The sequence below is a fragment of the Trichechus manatus genome, unplaced genomic scaffold (assembly GCF_000243295.1).
Source record: "Trichechus manatus latirostris isolate Lorelei unplaced genomic scaffold, TriManLat1.0 scaffold00007, whole genome shotgun sequence".
NCBI classification, from domain to species: Eukaryota; Metazoa; Chordata; class Mammalia; order Sirenia; family Trichechidae; genus Trichechus; species Trichechus manatus.
The window spans coordinates 28028307-28052273 of record NW_004443943.1 but is presented as its reverse complement, the minus strand read 5'-3'; the positions used below and the strand labels follow the sequence as shown (position 1 = coordinate 28052273).

The following is a 23967-nucleotide window of genomic DNA, read 5'->3' as shown; positions in this document are numbered from 1 at the left end:
TGCCAAAGGGAACAGCAATCAGAGTGGAGATGTTCAACGTGATAGAGGTCAGGACACCATCCGATCAACGTACCAGAAACACGACCTTGTTTATTTTTTTTCCACAGTATTATTGTTTACAGGGTGCTTTGCTCGTGTACCTTGTGGTTCTTAGCTAAAAGATGAAATTACAGCCCAGGATGAAGCGCTCAGGCACACATCCAATTTGTGTTTCCATCTCAGAAAACAAAAAGCTTCTAAGGCCCTCAGGCTGCCATTCAAACTTGGAGGCTGACATTTTTAACAGCATGAACCACAGACTGGCAGAGAGAATGATCTAATGCATTTCTGACTTGTCAATCAAAGATCTCACCTCTGCTGTCTTGTAAACAGTTGGGGGCCATCTAACTACATTCATAAACCTAGGGAGAGCTTACTGCCAGCTGGGGTGCTGGAGCCACATGCTCTGGCTTCTATTCACCAAAATCATGATTCAGTTTTATAATCTCATTGTAAATAGTCCATAGGCACATTTCCAGGACTACTGGAATAGAACCAGAGTTTGGAATACAAAAGAGATTTTGGTCAAATACTGTGTTATTTTCAAGCTGTTGGAATCCTGTACCCATTTTATCCTCATTTTACCAATCCCCCCCAAAGGACTGCACTATGCTGCAAGTGAAATGCTTAAAAAATTTAAATAAATGGCCTGCCAATTAAAAAATCCAAGGGAAATACATGAATATATACACTATAAATTTCTTACGTTTTATTACCAGTAAAGAAACAGGTGCCATGGATCATATAAAGTACAGAAACAGCAACTATATTTTAGTAAAATTAATCATGTATATTCTTTCAAATATAAAATTTATCATGTTCATATACAAAAGCTTTGTATTTTTGAAATAGTGCAGTATTGTGTGTGTGTGTGTGTGTGTGTGTGTGTGTGTGTGTGTCTAACAGGAAAGCATAAAATCAGGGTGCTTATCCCTCTACTCTTCCCTTTCTTTTTATGACCCTCTAATCTCACACTTGGAGCCCTAGTGGCGCAGTGGTTAAGCATTAGGTTGCTAACCAAAGGGCTGGAAGTTCGAATCCACCAACCGCTCCTTAGAAACCTTACAGGGCAGTTCTACTCTGTTCTATAGGGTTGCTATGAGTCTGAATCAACTTGCCAGCAACGGGCAATCTAACACTTAAAAAAAAAAAAAAAGACCCAATCAGGCTTAGACTTGAACTTTTTGCTAAAGGACCACGTATGGAAATACTCTTTTTTTCATATCAATTTTACAGGGCTAAGAATTCCAATTTAATTCATACTAGGTCACAAGTACTAGGTCTGCAACAAAGGTCTCAAGGATGTGAATGGTACATCTGAGAACTTTAAAAGGTAGATGACAGATAAACCAGCAGGAGAAGGTACACTGCGAAATCCCATTTCATGACGATGTACTACATCACAGGCCCAAGTAACTATTTCAAAATATAATAGACTTAGTCTCCAGAGGACTAGGCAACAGAATATAGAAAAGCTCAAAGCTACTCAACATCACTCTCAGGAAAAAACAAAACTCAGGTGTATCACCTCCCAATAGGTGTTACAATTCTTAGCGGCCTGTGCAGCCTATGCAGCTAAGCAAGTCAAGAAACCTGGGTTTCTTTCTTCATGAAAAATGACGTAAGGGGGAAGAGTTTCCTAAATCCTGCCTATCTACCAAGATTCCACATCTTGATACTCCACATAAAATGCAAAGTCTAGAAACTAACACAAGGAAGGACAGCAAAACAATAAAACGCTACCACATAAAGCACAACAATGGTGAAAGAAGGTACAAATGGCTGTGGCGGTCACAAAACAACGAACAATGATTCCTGAATAGCACAGAAAAAACTCCTGCAGTACTGTGGCCTCTACTCAGCACAAATAAAGATAGCAATTCAAGAAGGTAATCTCGGAATATAAAGAAAGTAATATATACATCTGTCATGGATTGAATTATATCCTCCCAAAAATGTGTGTATCGATTTGGCTGGGCCATGATTCCCAGTATTGTGTTGTTGTCCCCCATTTTGTGATTGTAATTTTATGTTAAAGAGGATTAGGATGGCATTGTAACACCCTTACTAAGGTCACATCCCTGATCCAGTGTAAAGGGAGTTTCCCTGGGGTGTGGTCTGTATCACCTTTTATCTTATAAGAGATCAAAGGAAATGGAAGCAAGCAGAGAGTTGGGGACCACATACCACCAAGAAAGCAGCACAGGGAGTAGAGTGCATCCTTAGGACCCGTGGTTCCTGCACTGAGATGCTCCCAGACCAAGGGAAGACTGATGACAAGGAACTTCTTCCAGAGCTGACAGAGAGAGAAAGCCTTCCCCTGGAGCTGGCACCCTGAATTTGAACTTGTAGCCTACTAGACTGTGAGAGAATAAATTTCTCTTTGTTAAAGCCATCCACTTGTGGTATTTCTGTTATAGCAGCACTGGATGACTAAGACAACTTCCTTAGAGGATACAGATGAGTCTTAACTGCCCAAAGCAAGAATTTGTCTTATAAGGATAGTGCATCCCTAGAGGCTCCCATCACCCTCTTAAAGTATTCATTAATTCTATTCCTCTGGTTTGTGCTTCTCACACTGGGGAAACTCGAGACTCCCTGGTGTATCTGTACTCTCCTCTTTGCCATTATGGTACTGTTGAAGTTAGGGAAATTAGAGATAATCCAACACTGTTCAACATAAACAAAATAAACAAGAAACTCTCTTTGTGAAGATTTTTAATTTTCAGATCAACCAAGAAAAACAAAACATTAACAGGCAGGCAAAGGACTTGAACAGGCATTTTACCAAAGAGGATATATAAATGGCCAACAAGCACATAAAAAGATGTTCAACATCATTAGTCATTAGGGAAATGCAAATCAAAACCACAGTGAGATACCACTTCATACCCACTATGATGGCTATGATTAAAAAAACAGAAAACAACAGGTGGTGGCGAGGATCTGGAGAAACTGGAACCTTCATCCATTGCTGGTGTGACTGTAAAACGATACCACCGCTGTGGAATCAGTTTGCCAGTTCCTCAAAACATTAAACATAGAATTAATATATGGTCAAGCATTTCTACTGCTAGGTATACACCCAAAAGAACTGAAAACAGGAACATAAACAGATACCTATACATCAATGTTCACTGCAGCTCACAATAGTCAAAAAGTGGAAACAGGCTAAGTGTCCCCCAACAGATGAATAAACAAAATGTGATGCATACATATAACGGGATATTACTCAGCCATAAAGAGAAATGAAGTCTTGATACAAGCTACTACATGGATGAACCTTGAAAACATGCTGAGTGAAATAAGTAAGTCACAAAAGGATAAATATTGTATGATCCCACTTACATGAAATATCCAGAAAAGGCAAACCTACAGAGGCCAAAGATTTTTAGCAGTTACCAGGGGTAGGCGGGAGGGAGGAGGGAAGGAAGACTCAATGCTTAGGGGACACTGAGTTTCTGTTAAGGGTGATGGTATAATTTGGGAACACATAAGGATGATGGCTGAACAACATGATGAACATAATGTCACTGAACCGTACATGTGAAGATTGTTGAAATGTCAAATGTTTTGTTACATGTATATTTACCACAATTCTTCAAAAAAAGGAAATCTGATCCTCTCATGATAGGATGACTAGGTTTACTCTAAACATTAGAAAATGATGCACATTAGCCTGTAAATAAACATTAGCTGTGTCATAGACATGTCAAAATACTCAGCAATGGAAGAATCTATTATTATAAAACTTGAAATAGCTGGAGTATTAAAATAACCAAGCAGGTATCTGAAAAGGCAAAGCAGCCCAAACGATGTTGTTTCTCCACAGCAGACCATTTCCAGAATAAGGTAAAATTCAACGAATTCAGGATATCTCTACTTTTCTTATAGGAAATATACATAAAAGTTGAAAGAGTAGATGTTGAACAACAGATTTCAATGTCTGATATAAATATTTTAAAATCCATAATTACACTTTGCTTTTAGGACATAATCTTCAATAATATATGTCCAACATTTTGCACAAGTATTTTAACTCTGTGCCCAATTAAGATTACAGGGGTCACTTTCAGTGCCCCTAATGAATTCCATCTTTGTCTCTAGATTGTTGTTTAGGACTACTAGCAGCATTTTAATTTTTGCTAGTTTTTATTCTTTTACAGGATAAAGGTAAAATGCAATAAAACAGTCAAATAACTGCATAAACATACACTGCGGTGAAGATAAAGATGCTGACATCATTGAAACTAAACTGTCAGGTGGCTGGCAGCACCACTATTAAATAGCTTAAAATGTGCATTCATTCATCAACAAGAGTCCAAATTCAGCACACAAAATCAAATTCAGAGGGGATCGTTACAATGTGAGTTGTATGAAGGCCAAATGTATAAAATTTGAGGACTGCTTATAAATCATAATCAGCATGTTTTTCTTTCTTCCATGTAAATCTGCAGTCTTTGGAATGACTGCTTAATTGTCATGACTTCTTTCCCAATACAGGACACTTCTGTGTATGTATATGAAGGTACCACCAGCAATTCAATACTTTTCCTTTTCTCATCCTATATATGCTTCTCAATGTTGCTGTTGTTGTTAGGTGCCATCAAGTCGGTTTCAACTCACAGAAACTCTATGTACAACCAAATGAAACACTGCCCGGTCTACGCTATCCTCACAATCATTGTTATGCTTGAGCCCATTGTTGCAGTTACCGGTGTCAATCCAACTCGTTGAGAGTCTTCTTTTTTGCTTACCCTCTACTTTACCAAGCATGACGTCCTTCTTCAAGGATTTGTCCCTCCTGATAACACATCCAAAGTATGTGAGACAAAGTCTCGCCATTCTTGCTTCTAAGGAGCATTCTGGCTGTACTTCTTCCGAGACAGATTTGTTCTTTCTTTTGTCACTCCATGATACATTCAGTATTCTTTGCTAACACTGTAATTCAATGCATCAATTCTTCTTTGGTCTTCCTTATTCATTGTCCAGCTTTCCCATGCATATTGAGGTGACTGAAAACACTATGGCTTGGGTCAGGTGCACCTTAGTCCTTAAAGGACATCTTTGATTGTGGATCCATGTAAAATGAATTCCTAGACAACTTCAATCTTTTCTCTGTTTATCATGATGTTGCTTACTGGTCCAGTTTGTGAGGATTTCTGTTTTCTTTACATCAAGGTGTAATCCATACTGAAGGCTGTAGTCTTTAATCTTCATCAGTAAGTGCTTTAAGTCCTCTTCACTACTGAAAAGCATGCTTTTCAATAGCTTTCTTCAAATTATCTAATTTAAATAAATTATCTAAATCCATTCATTCATTCATTCAGCAAAAGATTATAGATCACTTACTCTCTATCAAGCACTGTGTTTGACACTGGGAAGATAAAATGAACAAGACATACTCCTGCCCTCAAGGAGCCCACAGTCTAGAGAGAGAGAGACGAGAATACAGAATCAATGACAAGAGCATATAAGTGCTATGACAGAGGTATATACTGGATGCTCTGTGTACCGGTGCTCTGACAGTGTGAGGGAGAGAAGCTTTTCATGGAGGGCTTTCTTCCTAGAGGTGAAGGAAACTTGAGCTGAATCTTGTAGAAAGATTAGGTAGGGGGTGATTTTTGGGTTTGGGTCCCCAGGTAATGAAACAGTACATGCAAAGGCAGAGATGCATGAAAGACTATAGCACCTTTGGGGAAATGCAAATTTGAAGTGGCTAAGAATTACATGAGGGAAACAGTGACAGGATATAAGTCAAGTTCAAACTTTGTTCAATTTACAACCATGTGAGCAACTAGTCATGAGATAGAGAGCGACCAAAATCAATGTTACCAGCTGACCAATAGAGAAATTGGGCAAGAATACCATATAGTTGCAATTCAGAAGTACTAGTAGTAGTGAAATAGTAATATCTGACACAGAACAAATATTTAAGATATTTCCTTTTTCCTTTCTACTTCTCTGAATTTTCTACAATTAGTATTAATTTTTTACTTTTACATTTTATACTTTCGTAATAAAAATGGTATTAATAAAAATATTGAAAAACAAAATTATATTTGTTCAAGTATGTCTGTGTGTGTGTGTACATCTATGCATGGGTAAGTCATTCCAAATTCAAGGAAACTAAAATTGTTAGTGATGCTCATCTTAATGTGGAGCTAAAGCAAAAGGAAGAAATGATGGGGTAAAAGAGCTGAACAGAAGATTTCAAAGGGCAGCTGGAGAAGACAAAGTAAAGTATTATAATGACATGTGCAAAGACCTGGAGTTAGAAAAGGGAAGAATACACTCGGCATTTCTCAAGTTGAAAGAACTAAAGAAAAAATTCAAGCCTGAGTTGCAATACTGAAGGATTCTAAGGGGAAAATATTAAATTAAGCAGGAAGTATCAAAAGAAGATGGAAGGAATACAGAGCCACTGTACCAAAAAGTATTGGTCAACATTCAGCCATTTCAGGAGGCAGCATATCATCAAGAACCGATGGTAGAGAAGGAAGAAGTTCAAGCTACACTAAAGGCACTGGCGAAAAACAAGGCTCCAGGACTTGATGGAATACCAGTCGAGATGTTTCAACAAACGGATGCAACGCTGGAAGCGCTCACTTGTCTATGCCAAGAAATTTGCAAGACAAGCTACCTGGCCAGCCGACTGGAAGAGATCCATATTTGTACCCATTCCAAAGAAAGGTGATCTAACAGAATATGGAAATTATCAAACAATATTAATATCACACACAAGTAAAATTTTGCTGAAGATCATTCAAAAGCGGTTGCCACAGTACATCAACAGGAAACTGCCAGAAATTCAAGCTGGATTCAGAAGAGGATGTGGAACCAAGGATATCACTGATGATGTCAGATGGATCATGGCTGAAAGCAGAGAATACCAGACAGACGTTTACTTGTATTTTGCTGACTATGCAAAGGCATTTGACTGTGCGGATCATAACAAATCATAGATAACACTGTGAAGAATGGGAATTCCAGAACACTTCATTGTGCTTATGAGGAACCTGTACTTAGACCAAGAGGCAGTTGTTCCAACAGAACAAGGGAATACTGTGTGGTTTAAAATCAGGAGAGGTGTGGGTGGTCAAGGTTGTATCCTTTCACTATACTTATTCAATCTGTATGCTGAGAAAATAATCCAAGAAGCTGGACTATGTGAAGAACGGGGCATCAGGATTGGAAGAAAACTCATTAACAACCTGCGATATGCAGATGACACAATTTTGCCTGCAGAAAGTGAAGAGGATTTGAAGCACTTACTGATGAAGATCAAAGACTGCAGCCTTCAGTATGGATAACACCTCAATACAAAGAAAATCAAAATCCTCACAACTGGACCAGTAAGCAACAACATCATGGTAAACAGAGAAAAGATTGAAGTTGTCAAGGATTTTACCTGGATCCACAATCAACGACCCTGGATGCACCAGTCAAGAAATCAAATGACCCACTGCACTGGGCAAAATTTGCTGCAAAAAGACCTCTTTGGAGTGTTAAAAAGCAAAGATGTCACTTTAAGGTGCGCCTGGCCCAAGCCATGGTGTTTTCAATCGCCTCACACACATGTGAAAGCTGGACAATGAATAAGGAAGACCAAAGAAGAATTGATGCATTTGAATTATGGTGTTGGTGAAGAATACTGAATATACCATGGGCTGCCAGAAGAACTAACAAACCTATTTCCGAAGTACAGCCAGAATGCTCCTTAGAAGCAAGAATGGCAAGACTTCATCTCACATACTTTGGACATGTTATCAGGAGGGACAAATCCTTGGAGAAGGACATCATGCTTGGTAAAGGAGAGGGTAAGCAAAAAAGAAGACTCTCAATAAGCTGGATTGACACGGTAACTGCAACAATGGGCTAAAGCATAACAATGATTGTGAGGACGGTGCGGGACTGGGCAGTGTTTCATTCGGTTGTACGTAGAGTTCTATGAGTTGGAACCGACTTGATGGCACCTAACAACAACATAAGTGATACTTTGCTTATATTTTTCCCAAATGTTTTACATATTCTACAAAAAAAAATTAGTTTCATAAGCAAGGAAAGAAATTTTTCATAAAACAAACAAAAACATTTTTGATACGTTACTATCTACAGGTCAAATCTCAACACATGCACATAAAAGAACTGAATTATTTATTATACAGAAACTGGGCTATACTAAAATTATTCATATAAAATAGGGGAGCCATCCCCTTGATAAGCTTTTTTTGTTATGAGATAATAGGATTTTGTAATAGGGTTTGAATCTTAATTTACATTCAATATGATAATCCACATCCCCCTGAAACCTCAATGTAAAATGAAGTCACCCTTTAATATATTTTTTTCTTTGTCTTGAAATTTCCTGAATATTGTTATTTTCTACTATGGTTCCATTTTAACATTTCACTTAGTAGGTGGTAAGATTTAGTAGACTTCTAAGCATTCTTAACTAATATATTATTTTTCCTGAATTCAACCCTCAGCAATTTCAACCTTTGCCAAGGAACCCTGGCTAATTTAAAAAGTATCATATGGTTCACTTAGCTCAAAATTTCCCTATTCTTGACACTTATAATATTCTACAGTTATATAAATCTATTTATATTCTTATTGTTGGAATTTCATTTCTCTTCTTTCAAGGTCTAAAGAAAATAAAAGATCTTAATTACTCAGCTACTTTTAAGCACTTTCTCTCTACTGCTCCTTCTCATTTAATATTACAGATTATACAATCACCATTTGCTGGGGATGAGCAAATCATTCCACAAAACACATCCACAGTTAAGCAACAGAAATCCTCTTAATCACCCATACACTTTCCAGGACAAACCAACAGAATGATGAAAATGTGCTCAGACTAAACATATCCTCACAGAATCTATTTAAACAATTTATTTTTTCAAGATCTTTTCTGTCACTAGTTTGAAATGTCAATAATCAAATCATCCCAGTGTTGTCATTTCAATCTGAGTTACTGAGGTTAATCTGACAAATTCAGCAAGGACTCCATAGCTCCTCTATTGTCATAAGAATTTTGACTTCTTAAGATGCTTCAAACTTAACTAAAAGAAGGTAATGACTTCAAGAAAAAAAAAATGCCATGAAACTATTCCTAAGACACTCACTTGCCTTAAACATTTGGCAATGTTTGTAAAAGTGAGTATTCCTACGGGGACAAACCTTTGAAGAATTATTTGAGTATTTCTTTAAAGTTAAAAATACACTTACTTTATGACCCAACATTTCCACTCTTAGATGAAATGAAAACATATGTCCACAAAAAAAGACTTGTACAAAATTATATATAGTAGCTTTATTCATAATAGGCAAAAACTGGAAATAATCCAAATGTCTATCAACAGTCAAACGGATAAACAAATTGTGGTGTACTAATACAATGGAATACACTCGATACTAAAAAAGAATAAATTACTGATAAACACAACAACACGGATAAATCTCAAAAACATGCTGAGCAAAAGAAAACAGATACAAATGAATGTATACTGTATGACTGCATTTAAATGACGTTCAAGAACAGGCAAAACTAATCTTTGATGACAGAAATCAGAACAGTAATTGCATATGGGGGATGGGGATTGACTAGAGAGGGGCATAAGGTAACTTTCTTGGATTATGGAAATGATCTATATCTTGAGAGTGTTGTATTGGTTACATGAAAGTATACATTTGTCAACACTCATCTAATAGTACACTTAAGATCAGTACTTCCACTATATGTAAATTTTATATAAACAAAAATTCAAATAAGTAAATAAAATAAAACCCAAACCAGAAAGCTGCAAATGTACTAAGATTGATATAATTCCAGTTGTGGAATAGGAAGGACTAGATGCAAGTCCTCTATCTGCCAATTAGTCAACCAGCAATACTGAGCAGGCACCTGTGAGTGCTGATCCTAACACAGAACAAATTATTGCATTAATAGGGTAAAAAAAGTATATAAGCTGATTTCTTCCATTTTGCTACATAAGACATAATAATGATCTCTCTGAGATTAACCAAAAAAAAAAACAAATATTAACACTTAGAGTAATGTTGGGAAAGCAAAATTTTCTCATCAATACCTGAACCAAGAGCAGGCTTCCCTACAATTTTTACAGAATCAAGCAATACAAATGAAAAAAAAAAATTTAATAGTATACTGTTTTATACCAAAGTGAAAAATAAAATTTGCTGAAAGCTTCCAAGTCTACCCCTCCATGTATTTTTCTAATAATATAAAACTCATTAATCTGCCAGACAGAGCCCTGGTAGTACAGTGGTTAACAGCTATGGCTGCTAACCAAAAGGTCAGCAATTCGAATCCACCAGCCACTCCCTGGAAACCCTATAGGGCAGTTCTACTCAACGGGAACAGGTTTGGTTTTTTGGTTTTTTAATCTGCCAGACACTATAAAGATTTCATATAAATTAACTCATTTGATCCTCATAATCCTGTGAAATACTTTATCATCCCCATTTTTTGATAAGGAAACTGAGGTATACAGAGGTTAACTAGCTTGCCCTAGGCCATGCCTAGAAAATGACAGAGCCGTCATTTAGTATTACAGACTCAAACCCAACCCAATTTGACCAAGGCCAACGCTCTTAACCACTACAATATATACTGACCTCTGGTCTTCTTTCTGCCTATGCCACACAATTTCACTCCTGCAGTACAATTCAAGAGCCACCCACACACCTAATTATTTCTGATTTTTCTAGCAGAATCTCTAAATCAGCCTTTCTCCAAATATACTTTAAAAAAAAAAAAAATTGCCGTCAAGTTGATTACAATTCATAGTGACCCTACAGGACAGAGGAGAACTGCCCCATAGGGTTTCCAAGGAGCGGCTGGTAGATTCAAACTGCCAACCTTTTGGTTAGCAGCTGAGCTCTTAACCATATGAGAGGGACTCAATACATTTTTTTTATAATTTTTTTTTTTCTACTAAGACTAAATAAAGATCGTGACAGTGATGGTGAATTTGTTCAGAGTTCCTTCTACTGACCTTAGATTAAAGGTTACTTTAGGTCAAATGAAATTTGAATTGTTATTATTTAGTATCTTGGTGTCCAAGTGAGATTTGTAACTTGTATAATTTTTAAGTGAGTATGATTCTCTTCACTACTTACCTAATATAGTTCAAATCACCGGTATTTATTGAGTACCAGCTACTAAAAAGCATATTTCTCAAATTAAGCTAGGACATGTGAACTACCTGGGGTCTACTGAATACCCACCTCCACATCTCAGGGTGGGAAGAAGATGTGGGTGGCAATGTAGTAGTTCACGATGGTTTTAATTTGCATTTCCCTGGTGGCTAAAGATATTGAGTATCTTTTTGTGTGCTTATTTGCATTTATACATCTTCTTTGATGATGTTATCTACTGAAATGCTTTGCCCATTATTTTATTAGGTTGTTGTTGTTGTTATCTGCCGTCCAGGCAGTTCCAACTCATAGCGACCCTATGCACAACAGAACGAAACACTGCCTGGTCCTGCACCATCCTCACAATTGTTGCTATGTTTGAGCCCATTATTGTAGCCACTGTGTCAATTCATCTCGTTCAGGGTCTTCCTCTTTTTCGCTGATCCTCTACTTTACCAAGCATGATGTCGTTCTCCAGCGACTGGTCCTTCCTGATAACATGTCCAAAGTACATAAAACGAAGTCCAGCTTCTCGGATTATTTGCTCAGCATACAGATTGAATAAATATGGTGAAAGGATACAACCCTGACATACACCTTTCCTGATTTGAAACCACACAGTATCTCCTTGTTCTGTTCAAACTACTGCCTCTTGGTCTAAGTACAGGTTCTGCATGAGCACAATTAAGTTCTGGAATTCCCATTCTTCGCAATGCTATACATAATTTGTTATATGATCCAAACAGTTGAATGCCTTAGCAGAGTCAATAATACACAGGTAAACATCTTTCTGGTATTCTCTGCCTTCAGCCAAGGTTCATCTGACATCAGCAATGATATCCCTCATTCCATATCCTCTTTTGAATCTGGCTTGAATTTCTGGCAGTTCCCTCTTGATGTACTGCTGCAACCATTTTTGAATTATTTTCTTAACTAGGAAATCTTTGCCTAACCCAAAGTCACAAAGAATTTTTTTCTCCCATGTTTTCTTCCATTAGTTTTATAATTTAACTCTTATATTTACGTCTATGATCCATTTTGAGTTAATTTTTGTATATGGTGCAATGTAAAGGCTGAAGTTCATTTTTTTGCAAATGGATGTCCAGTTGTTCCACAACCATTTCTTGAAAAGACTAAAACCAATGGATTTTAATATAACAGAGTACAAAAAGTTCATTGATATGATTTCAGATTATATACTACAACTAACCTTTAAAAAATTAGAATTACCTGAAAAGACTATTAAAATGTCCCTCCTTTTTCAAGCTATATATCTGTGAGGGGCCAAATTTTCTTCATGTAGTTCAACCAAAACAATACATCAGAACAGACTGAATACAGAAGCAGATATGAGCATCTGGCTGCCTTTTATTAATCTAGAAATTTAAGAGTTCCAAAAATATTATATGCCAGTCTTCATGAAATTTTTTCATTTCAGAAAATATTTTTTTTCATTTTCATGAAAAATGTTATTTGTATTAATATGTAATGAGTATTATTATAGTTATTTTAAAATAAATTAATATTTCAATTTTTTCTCAGTTTTAATTTCAAGTACAGTAAATATCAATAAATATTCTCACTTTTTTTAAGATAATAATTTTTAAGCATGTAAAGGGGTCTTGAGTCAAAAAGTTTAAGAATCACTATTCGAGACTGCCGTCATCTCTCTGTTCAGTTACTTGAAATCATCCTTCTTATAGCCAGAGTAATGCATCTAAATGCAAATCTGATCAGGTCACCCAGACCAAACCCAACCCACTGCTGTCAAGTTGATTCCAACTCACAGCAACCCTATAGGACAGAGGAGAACTGCCTCACAGGGTTTCCAAGGCTATAAATCTTTATAGAAGCAGACCGCCACATCTTTCTCCTACAAAGTGGCTGGTGGGTTTGAGCCACCGATCTTTTGGTTAGCAGCTGGACACGTTAACCACTGCACCACAATCCTTTCAATGGCTTGTAACTCTTCTTAACATAAAGACTAAACTTTCGATGGCCCACAAGTCCTGAGTGGTCAGTCCTCCTCAATTTTCTCTCACTCAGTTCTCCCCTTTCTCCTCACTGTCTGTAATCTAGTTACAATAATCAGGTTTCCAATGCACCAAGCCCCTCCTAACCTCAGGGCACATTTCCTTCATAGCACTTAGCACTTCCGGAGATTGTATTATAGGGATTATGTGATTTAATATTTCTCTCTAATTTCACAGTAGAGTATAAATATAATAATCCTACATATAACTATTAGATAAAATTTTGTTTATATATGTGTATGTGTATTTTTCTAAGATTTATAGTTCTCATCACATCCTCAAAGGAGTCCAGGACCCCCAAAACATTAAAAAACCACTAGGCTAGAATGGTTAAAAAATCTCTAAGGGGGACCTCATACCATCAAGAAAGCAGTGCCAGGAGCAGAGTGCGTCCTTTGGACCAGGGTCCCTGGGCAGAGACGCTCCTAGTCCGGGGGAACACTGATGAGAAGGCCGAGAGAGAGAAAGCCTTCCCCTGGAGCTGACGCCCTGAATTTGGACTTTTAGCCTACTTTGACTGTGAGGAAATAAACTTCTCTTTGTTAAAAAAAAAAAAATCTCTAGGAGTCCCTGGGTGGTGCAAGTGATCAAGCATTGGGCAACAAACTGACAGGTTGGCAGTTCAGACCACCCTGAGGCACCTCGAAAAAAAAAGACCTAGCGATCTGCTTCTGAAAGGTCACGGCCATAGAAATTCTATGGAGCACAGCTCTACTCTGAGAACACTTGAGGTCACCATGAGTCGGAATCACTGGACAGCAACTTTTTTTTGTCATTGTTTGTTTTTAGATCAGAAATCTTATATCAGTATGAAATATACTAAAAAATATAAGATATTTCGTTTTTTGAAATAAATTGATACTCTCTGGGTACCAATATTCTCTAACAATAATCATAATAATGCTAATGATGATGATAAAAGCAGCAGCAATTTACTGCATGCCCTTACCATAGTCTTCAATTACAGATAAGGAAAATGAGGATCAGAGAAGTGAAATGACTTGCTCAACATCATACCACTAGTGACAGGGGAAGTATGTAAGCTGTGATTTAACTAACTCCAAAGCCAACATGCTTTACTACATTGTCTCTCATAGTATAAGCAAAGAAGTTTAATATTAAATTTTGCAAAGGACAAATTGAAACCTCCAGCATTATCTTCACTGAAACAGTATCACTAAAGTCTAGCAATTGTTAGCACATTTCGGGAATATGGAATACTTAAAAAAAACCACTTGTTGTCAAGTTGATCCTGACTCACAGCAACCATACGTGTGTCAGAGTAAAAATGTGTTCCATAGGGTTTTCAATGGCTGATTTTTTTGGAAGTAGATTACCAGGCCTTTCTTCTGAGGTACTTCTGGGTGGGCTCAAGCCACCAACCTTTCAGCTGGCATCTGAGAGCATTAACTGTTTGCACGACCCAGGGACTCCATCGAATACCTAAGTTCCCCTCATTTAACTAAGACTTAATCATAAGCATTCTGATGCTTGCTTACAGCTTGTCTTTGAAATTCTTCCAACTACAAGATGAACTACATAGGTTAAAAAAAAAAAAAAAGCTAACTTATTGTGTATTACAATCAAATGCTAACCATAAATCTCAAATACCTGAGGTGGGCAGAAAATACTTTTGCCAAGAATACCACCATATATGGCACCCTAATCCATAAGCAATGGGCCCCAAGCTTTCTTATACTTTCCTCTATAAATTTTCCATTCCTCTTCTAGTTTACTCTCACATCCTGGCACTGACCTAATAGCTTCAAAGAAAGGCTGAAGGAAAACTAGAATCTGTCAGTCCCTGCAAGACCAGCTGACTGTCTCAAGCTGAATACTGTACTCAAAGGTCTTACAGGCCTTTCCACCTTGAAACTAGACCCATTAACTAAGATATAAACAAAAATATTGTTCTTACAAGATTAAGTAACCAAAAGACATTCTGAATAGAGCACTTTATATGTTTAGTAATCATCAAAAGAAAAACATAAGATGTTCAACCAACTGACTGTAATTAATCAATTACATTAAATGGCTTTATGTAGCTCCAGAGCAAACATTACATGTTGAACGCTATTTATTGAGAGTGCTTCAGAATTCATTATTATACTTCTGCTAGATCTGAAAACAAACAGTCAAGTTGGGCTATGTCAATTTTAGCAAACCAATTATAACAAAGACGTCTTAAGAGTGGATCAGTCTGGATCTACATTAAAAATTAATCATTAAAGGAGTACTGAATCGTGAAATACAGGCAATATGAAGAAGATGAATATAAGTAAAGCATGAGAAAGAAGAGGGACATACTTATGAATTAGACACACACTAATGCCCGCAAACAACCCAGAGACAGAGAAAGTACCTGGAAAGCTGTGAGTGCGCCAGTCCCTGGGTTATACAGGCATCGCAGCGAAGGCATGCTGTCCGCCAGGCTGGAGCAGCCCAGCCACAGAGACCTGGGCATAGAGCACTGCAGAGAGAGGACAACTATGAGATGGGACAGTATGAGACAGGATGGTACAGATTACAGGAACTTTCAAGGCTTAGCTGAAATGCATTAGTCCAGTTGCAGCTGGCCTTTATGATAGAAACATCTTCAAGAAACATACTACTTATTGGTTCTAACCCCAAGAGAAACTCAAAAGGGGCACTAGTGGCCAAAAAGTAAGAAAAAAAAAAAAAGTAACAAGTCAAAAAGCCAAATTCTTAATAAAAAATTTTGTCCCTGTTCTTCTGTGTGTGAGTTTAAAGGAAATTTGCTTCTTAATTCAATTAATCAGTTATTTTCCTTTGTGTACTTCAACTCATCTCCCATACATTTACCACAGAATGAAATATTATTCTTACTAAGTAGAAAGGGAAATCATTCATGGTAGATTCCAATATTATGAATGATAATTTAGAAAACAAAATACCACAGGAAAATCAGGTTTTATTAGAAGGTGGGGAGAAGGAAAAGAAAGAAAATATTGCACTCCCATGGCTTTGACAGCAACCAACTCTGCACAGTTTGCCTATGTTTTATTATCTTGTTAAGACTGCTATTCATTAACCAAAATGCAGAGTTACCATAGCAGCTGCCTCTTCATCTTTCCAGATGGATTAAAAGGAATGGGGAGGGCAAGAAACAACCCAAACAGAAGGGGAAACACCACCACCACCACCACGAAGAGAGAAAGAGCAAGAAACCCAGAAAACCACTAGTATTAAAGCCTCTTAACAAATAAAAGTATGTGTGAGTGTAAATATATTATAGTGTATTCAGAAACAAAAAAAAAGTTAGAAATTATGAATTCTAGTAATGTTAAATAAACAATATCAAGGTTATTGCTCCTACAGCTTTATAAAAAATTATGCCTTTTAGAACAGTTTTTATATTTGTCATGTTTTTATAAAGGTGAGCATCCCAGGGTGTACTTTTTGTCCACGTACTTGAGTTCTATCACAGTGCAATAATAATTAAAAACCTAAATCATAGCACATATAAGAACAGACAAATATATTTTAAAATACAGCAGTAAGTACACATAATACTAAACCTTAAATTACATGTTTTGAAGTATTTAATATCATCATGGGCTTTCTGTCTTCTTAAAACACTCTAGTTATAGGAATTCGTATTAGGAAGTAAAACATGGTATTCGTTGTTCACACTATCTATAATTGACACATGGATAGTGTGTTGCAAAGGACTCCAAAAGATGATCTGATCTAGATCTCTGCTTTCAAGATCATTATCCTCATTTTACAATTGAAGCAACTGATGCTCAGGACAAATTAAGTAGGGAATAGACCCGTGGCCTATCGCTTCCTAGTGCAGAACTCTTCCCCATGTCCACGCATCCCTAGGTGATACAGTGGAGAAATCAGACTTCAAAGAAGGGTACCTGCTGCAGGCATCACTGGATAACATGCCACGCAAAACAGCTAAACTCCTCTGAACTACTAGAACAATCTCCTAACTTTGTTCACTAGTGGTTTGTAGTGTTTCTTCTCCTCAAGCTACAATCCGTTTTACAAACAGCAGCTAAACAGAATAAATAACTGTCTTCACTTTCTATTATCAGGTCACGCTCTAGTCGGCAATTCATAATGCTCCCTAGATCTATTGTATGACATCCAAGCACTCAATCAATGTGACCTTTCCCCACTGCCTACATCAACTCACCACATTCACTATCCTTCCAATTGGTCCTGGCACTCTAATTAACTAGCTTGATAAACCAAACCACACCTGTTGCTATTGAGTCGATTCTGACTCATAGCAACCCTACAGGACAGAGTAGAATTGCCCCATAGGGTTTCCAAGGAGTGGCTGGTGGTTTCAAACTGCCAATCTTTTGGTTAGCAGCCGAACTCTTAACCACCGCACCTCCTGATATTTGGTTCAAATACCAGTCTTACTCCTATGTCTCTGAACTTGTAATTCCCTTCGCCCTCTCTCCCTGCCAATCCACATCTACCTTTTACCTCTATACCAAAACCCATTGCCGTTGAGTTGATTCCAACTCATAGCGACCCTATAGGACAGAGTAGAACTGCCCCATAGGGTTTCCAAGGAGCGGCTGGTGGATTCGAACCGCCGACTTATTGGTTAGCAGCTGTAGCTATTAACTACTGTGCCACCAGGACTCCCTTACCTCTATAGCTCCTCAGAATTATTTATACTAATTTCAGTCTTTTTCAGTAATTCTCAGTGGCAGAGATTCTCATACTATGAGGAACGGGCAAGGGAGAGAATAGGAGAGAGCAGGATAAAAAAAAAAAAAAGCTTCCTTCCCCTTCAGAAATCACCGTTTTACTCATACTATTGCTGTACATGGGTAGCATCAAGAATGTTTTGCTAAAATAATTTTTGTAAGTGAATGATATTAAAAATTTTTTAAGCGTTATGTTTTAGTCATTATTCAACAAGTATTTGTAGAGCACCTTCCTTGTATAGGCACTGTTCTAGACACTAGAGACAGAAAAATGAACAAAGAGACAATAATCCCTGTCTTAACGGAGCTTACATTCTAGCGGCATTCTCTTAACCTTAAATTCTTCTATATTAAAAAATCCTTAATCTAAAACAAACTCGTTAGTGAGTTTCTCTACTTGTTAATGAGAGACCCAGCAGTTGGTTAAAGTTCTGTGAATGCTGGGTAGAAGAAAGTCTCATACGGCCACTCTGAAGGAGAGACTGAATTTGAGAAAAACAGGGAAGAGGTAAAAGAGGTGAGAGTAAATAAAAATGCAACATGCAAATACAGGAAAGGAAGAAGGAAAGAATGGAGGAAAATGGAGAAGACACTGGAAGACAGGTTGTCACTTCTCTCCCTTCACTTCAGAAGAGATGGCTCATAGGCTTTTAGTCATACTGAAGCCACCTGTATGTTGTACAGCACAGATGGGTCTTCTATTAAGTAAAAATCTGCATATTTATTTGTATTTGTGAGTATGTTCTTTACTAAGTTGTTTAAGGTATCCCTCTTCTGAATGTTTTGTCTCCTCCTTTATATATAAGAACCTGTTATTTTTTACAGTATGTACTTGATGAATTATTACAACTTCTCTTATTATTACTCATTCTAATGTTCCAGTGCTCTTCCTCATTCATCCCTATCTTCTATCAAGATGCCTAACAACTAAGAATTTGAAAGGGCTTACCCTATCCCCTTAAACTAAAATTCCGAAATAAAATTATAATCAATAATGAGCTGCATAAACCCAGGAAAGCAACTAGATATACCAGCGTGATTTCCAACATAGCTTTAAATTGCAAACACCACACAGAGGATGCATTCCTGATTATTACAAGACAATTGGTGTGGGTATGAAAATTGCAATTGGTTAGAGTCAGATATGCACATTATCATAAGATTTTATACATTATAGCTCAATTTAAAAACTAATTTTCAAATTGGTTTGTATTGTAACTATTAATCTTACCCATACTGGTAAATGCCACTTAAACATTGAGAAAAAAATTTAATAAAAAATAAATGGAATAGGTTATAATTTTTACTCTACCTCTTTCCTTCTATCTTCACGTTTAGGAGCATTTTCTAAGTGAAGGGGAAAATCAAAGGAAATTTGGGCAATAAGTAACAGAAAGGAAAGGAGAGCCAACTTGGCTACTATTCATATGCATTTTATATATTTCAGGGCCATCCTGATTGGTCAGTTTCTGACAGAGCTGTAAGACTTTTTTCTGTCCTTCAACATTTAATAAACAATGCCCTTCAAAATTTACCTTTAAAATACCAGAAGAGCACGCAGTTTTCTACTTAAAGTTTAGGCTGCCCTTTTTATTTCTCCGCAAATTATATTTAAATTCCTAATATTTCTTTCTATATTTAAAAAAATTAATTAAAAAAAAGAGGTTCTAAACTAAGCTCAATTCAGCAACTACATTCTTGCATTTAAATATTTAACTTCTATTAACTGTTAAAGAACTTGTGAATGGCCTATTCCTTAGATACTTCCTATATGCAATATCAAAAGCTATAACAAAGTCTAGTTAAAAGATGTGCCTCCATCCTACACAAATCCAGCCCTGCATGGCACATATGTTTCTTGAGATCATTTTCCATCCCACAAAGACTTGATATTTTGCCACTAATCTCACCCCAATTGACTCTCCTTTGAAAAAATAAAGTCTAAGACTATAATAATTTACAACAACTGAAGTATGTTACCCAATTGAAAGAGTTCATCAGCTTTTAAAAAGCATACACAGCATTAAAAAAAAAAAAAGACTGAACATGTTTTCTACCACCTGAAGGAATCAGAAAAAAAGATTGAAATGTTGCAACAAAGGGCCTCCGGTCCATCAAGGAGAATATAGTACCTAGTGCCCATCAGGTTCAACAGCACAAATTCATTTACACAGAGAACACTGAAAACCTCGGCTCTTCCCCTACTTGGCTGCCTGGAGTAGTGTCACATCTTTTCACTCAGAGGGCCCTGCAGGCAAAGGGCTGGCCTCAGCATTTACTATATAAAAGCTGAATGACAAAAATCTCCTAAACTCAAGTCCCTGTTGGTCAACTTCTAGGAGTAACAGAAGCTATAATAATCAACAATAAAAAGATTGCTGCATTGAGAGTTTATGTATCCTTAAGCCATGGAATAGAAGAATTCCCTTTTCACTACTATATCAACTGTAAAATTCAGGCCAAGAGAACTACAGTATTCCACAGACCATGTAATACATTGACACTACCTATACAAATTCAATGACTGCCTCTTACAAATCTCCACTGAGTTCACTCCAAAAATGAAACTCCTATCACACAGAATAATTATATTTGCCTAGCCTTACTGAACAAGTTTATGGTAAAACTAAAATAAGGGTTCTAAAAATTACAAAGCAGAGGGATAGGGCTGGGGGAATGGGGGCATAGGTGGAGGAGGGGACAGGGGAAAATTAAGGTGACATCATCAACAAGAACAGGTTTCCATGAATGCTACTTGCATTTTAAAATGTTCTGGAAAGCCATTATAAACTGCAGACCACGGAATCAATAAATTCATCCATCAATCAAATAGTTGTTGTTCATTACCAGAGTGGACACAGGTGGAACACAAGGAAAGGAGAACTAAAATTTATTAGGCATAAATCATTTGCCAGACACTATGCTAAATCCATTAAATACATTATTTCATTTAATCGTTACAACCCTGTCAAAGAGTTATTCACATTTCCACTTTAATAGGAGAGTAAGCTGAAGTTCAGAGACACTACAATGACTAAATGGCAATGCCAGAAATGGGACCCCAATACAAAGATCTGCTTTCACGTAGTTTACACTTTATTTAGGGAGATAACATAAATACTAGTAACTACAAGAAAAAACATAATAATGCACTAAATTGTGTTAATTACACTACAGCTACTATATAAGCTTAGGTAAAATTTCTAATTTTTAGAAAAGTTCAGATACAGCCTTTTAATTTTATTGTAGCACTTGTTACTTGTCAATTAATTATATATTTGTCTCTTCTACCAGGCTGCATTCCTTAGAGATACACTCTATGTCTTAATCCTTTTAATCTCCAGTATCGCAACAGATGCTCAAAAAATATATGCTTAATGGTGAGAGAATAGTGAAATTTATATATCAAAGAGAAGGAAAGTAAGCAGTATGTCCATGGAATAGTGACAACACTGAAAAAGTAATACTAGTTACTTTATTGACACTGATCTGACTGGCAGGTACACGCACAAACAAAACTAGACAGATAACTATAATTAGTACAGGGTATTAACAGCTTATAAGAGCTTTTTTGTAATTATCTTCTTTACATGTATAACAACCTAGTAAGGCAAATAACACCCAAAAGTTTATGGGTACCTAAAACTAAAAACCAGTTGCCATCGAGTCAATTCCAACTCATGGAACCCCCATGGTGTTATCAGAGTAGAGCTGTGCTCCATAAGGTTTACAACGGCTGATTTTTCAAAAGTAGATTGCCAGGCCTTTCTTCCAAGGCACAAGTGGATGGACTCGAAGTACCAATCTTTCGGTTGGCCGTAAGCGCGTTAATCATTTAAACTACCAAGGGACTCCTGCTGGGTTGTTGTTAGGTGCTGTCGAGTCGGTTCTGACTCATAGCGAATATACGTAAAACAGAACGAACACTGCCTGGTCCTGTGCCATCCTTACAATCATTGCTGTCCTTGAGCCCAGGTTGCTGTCTTCCAAATTTCTGCATCTGTTTGCTGAAACATCTCAACTGGTATTCCGTCAATTCCTGGAGCCTTGCTTTTTGCCAGTGCCTTCAGTGCAGTTTGAACTTCTTCCTTCAGTACCATCAGTTCTTGATCATATGCTACCTCCTGAAATGACTGAACATTGACCAATTCTTTTTGGTACAGTGACTGTGTACTCCTTCCTTCCTTCTTTAGATGCTTCCTGTGTTGTTCCATATTTTGCCGATAGAATCATTCAATATTGCAACTTGAGGCTTGAATTATTTCCTCAGTTCTTTCAACTTGAGAAATGCCAAGAGCGGTCTTCCCTTTTGGTTTTTTAACTCCAGGTCTTTGCATATTTCATTGTAATATTTTACTATGTCTTCTTCACTCGCCCTTGAAATCTGCTATTCAGCTCTTTTCCTTGTTTCCTCCATTCACTTTAGCTATTCTACATTTAAGAGCAACTTTCAGAATCTCTTCTGACATCCATTTTGGTCTTTTCTTTCTTTCCTGTCTTTTTAATGACCTTTTTGCTTTCTTCATGTATGATGTCCTTGATATCATCCCACAACTCGTCTGGTCTTCAGTCATTAGTGTTCAGTGCATCAAGTCTATTCTTGAGATGCTCTCTAACTTTAGATGGGACACACTCAAGGTCATACTTTGCCTCTCACAGACTTGTTTTAATTTTCTTCAGCTTCAACTTGAACTAACATGCAACAATATGGGTCTGTTTCGCAGTCAGCCCCTAGCCTTGTCTAATGATATTGAGCTTCTCCACTGTCTCTTTCCACAGATGTAGTAGAGTTGATTCCTGTGTATTCCATCTGGCAAGGTCCACATGTATAGTTGCCAATTATGTTGTTGAAAAAAGGTATTTGCAATGAAAGAAGTCGTTGATCTTACAAATTCTACCATGCAATCTCCAGTGTCGTTTCTATCACCAAGGGCAGATTTTCCAACTACTGATCTTTCTTTGTTTCCAACTTTTGCATTCCAATTGCCAGTAATTATCAATGCATCTTGATTGCATGTTTGATAAATTTCAGACTGCAGAAGTTGGTAAAAATCTTAACTTTCTTCATCTTTAGCCTTAGTGGTTGGTGTGTAAATGTGAATAATAGTCGTATTAATTGGTCTTCTTGTAAGCATATGGATATTATCCTATCACTGACAGTGTTGTACTTCAGGATAGATCTTGAACTATTCTTTTTGATGATGAATGTGACACTATTTCTCTTCAAGTTGTGATTCCTGGCATAGTAAACCATGTGGTTGTCTGATTCAAAATGGCCAATACCAGCCCATTTCAGCTCATTAACGTCTAGGATATTGATCTTTATGTGTTCCATTTCATTTTTGATGGCTTCTAATTTTCCTAGATTCATACTTCATACATTCCACATACCAATTATTAATGGATGTTTGCAGCTGTTTCTTCTCATTTTGAGTTGTACCATATTAGCAAATGAAGGTTCCAAAAGCTTTACTCCATACATGTCATTAAGGTCAACTCTACTTAGAGAAAGCAGCTCTTCCCCAGTCATTTTTGAGTGCCTTCCAACCTGAGGGGCTCATCTTCTGGTACCATATCAGACAATGTTCTGCTGCTATTCATAAGGTTTTCACTGGCCGATTTTTTCAGAAGTAGACCGCCAGGTCCTTCTTCCTAGTCTCTCTTCATCTGGAAGCTCTGCTGAAATCTGTCATGGGTGACCCTGCTGGTATCAGAAATACATGTAAGCCACCACAGTATGACCAACTGATAGATGAGTGGTGGGATTGCTACCTAGTAAGTAGCAAAAATGAGATTCAAAACTAGATATTATGACTACCTAGGATAGTCCCACATAAAAATGGTACTTAAGAAATCTGACATGAAGTTAACTCAATTATTAAGAATTGGAGAGCGAAGTGTGAGAATGGGTACACAACTCGAAGAATGTAATCAATGTCACTGAATTGTACATGTAAAAATTGTTGAACTGGTGTATGTTCTGCTGTGTATATTCTCAACAAAAACAAAAAATAAAATAAATTATATATTTA

The 23967-nt window shown here is 37.0% G+C and overlaps 1 protein-coding gene across 2 annotated transcripts in view; it reads right to left on the bottom strand.

Annotated features, from left to right (window-relative positions):
• Positions 1–23967, bottom strand: part of BTRC (beta-transducin repeat containing E3 ubiquitin protein ligase) — a 189321-nt gene that overhangs the window by 120493 nt on the left and 44861 nt on the right. Inside the window, exon 2 of one of the 2 annotated variants that reach the window (XM_004370048.2) lies at positions 15598–15705. The exons of the other annotated variant lie outside the window; for it this stretch is intronic. Within the exon in view, the coding sequence (XP_004370105.1) occupies positions 15598–15705 (108 nt within the window). The remainder of the gene's footprint in view (positions 1–15597; positions 15706–23967) is intronic. 2 annotated transcript variants of the gene reach the window in all.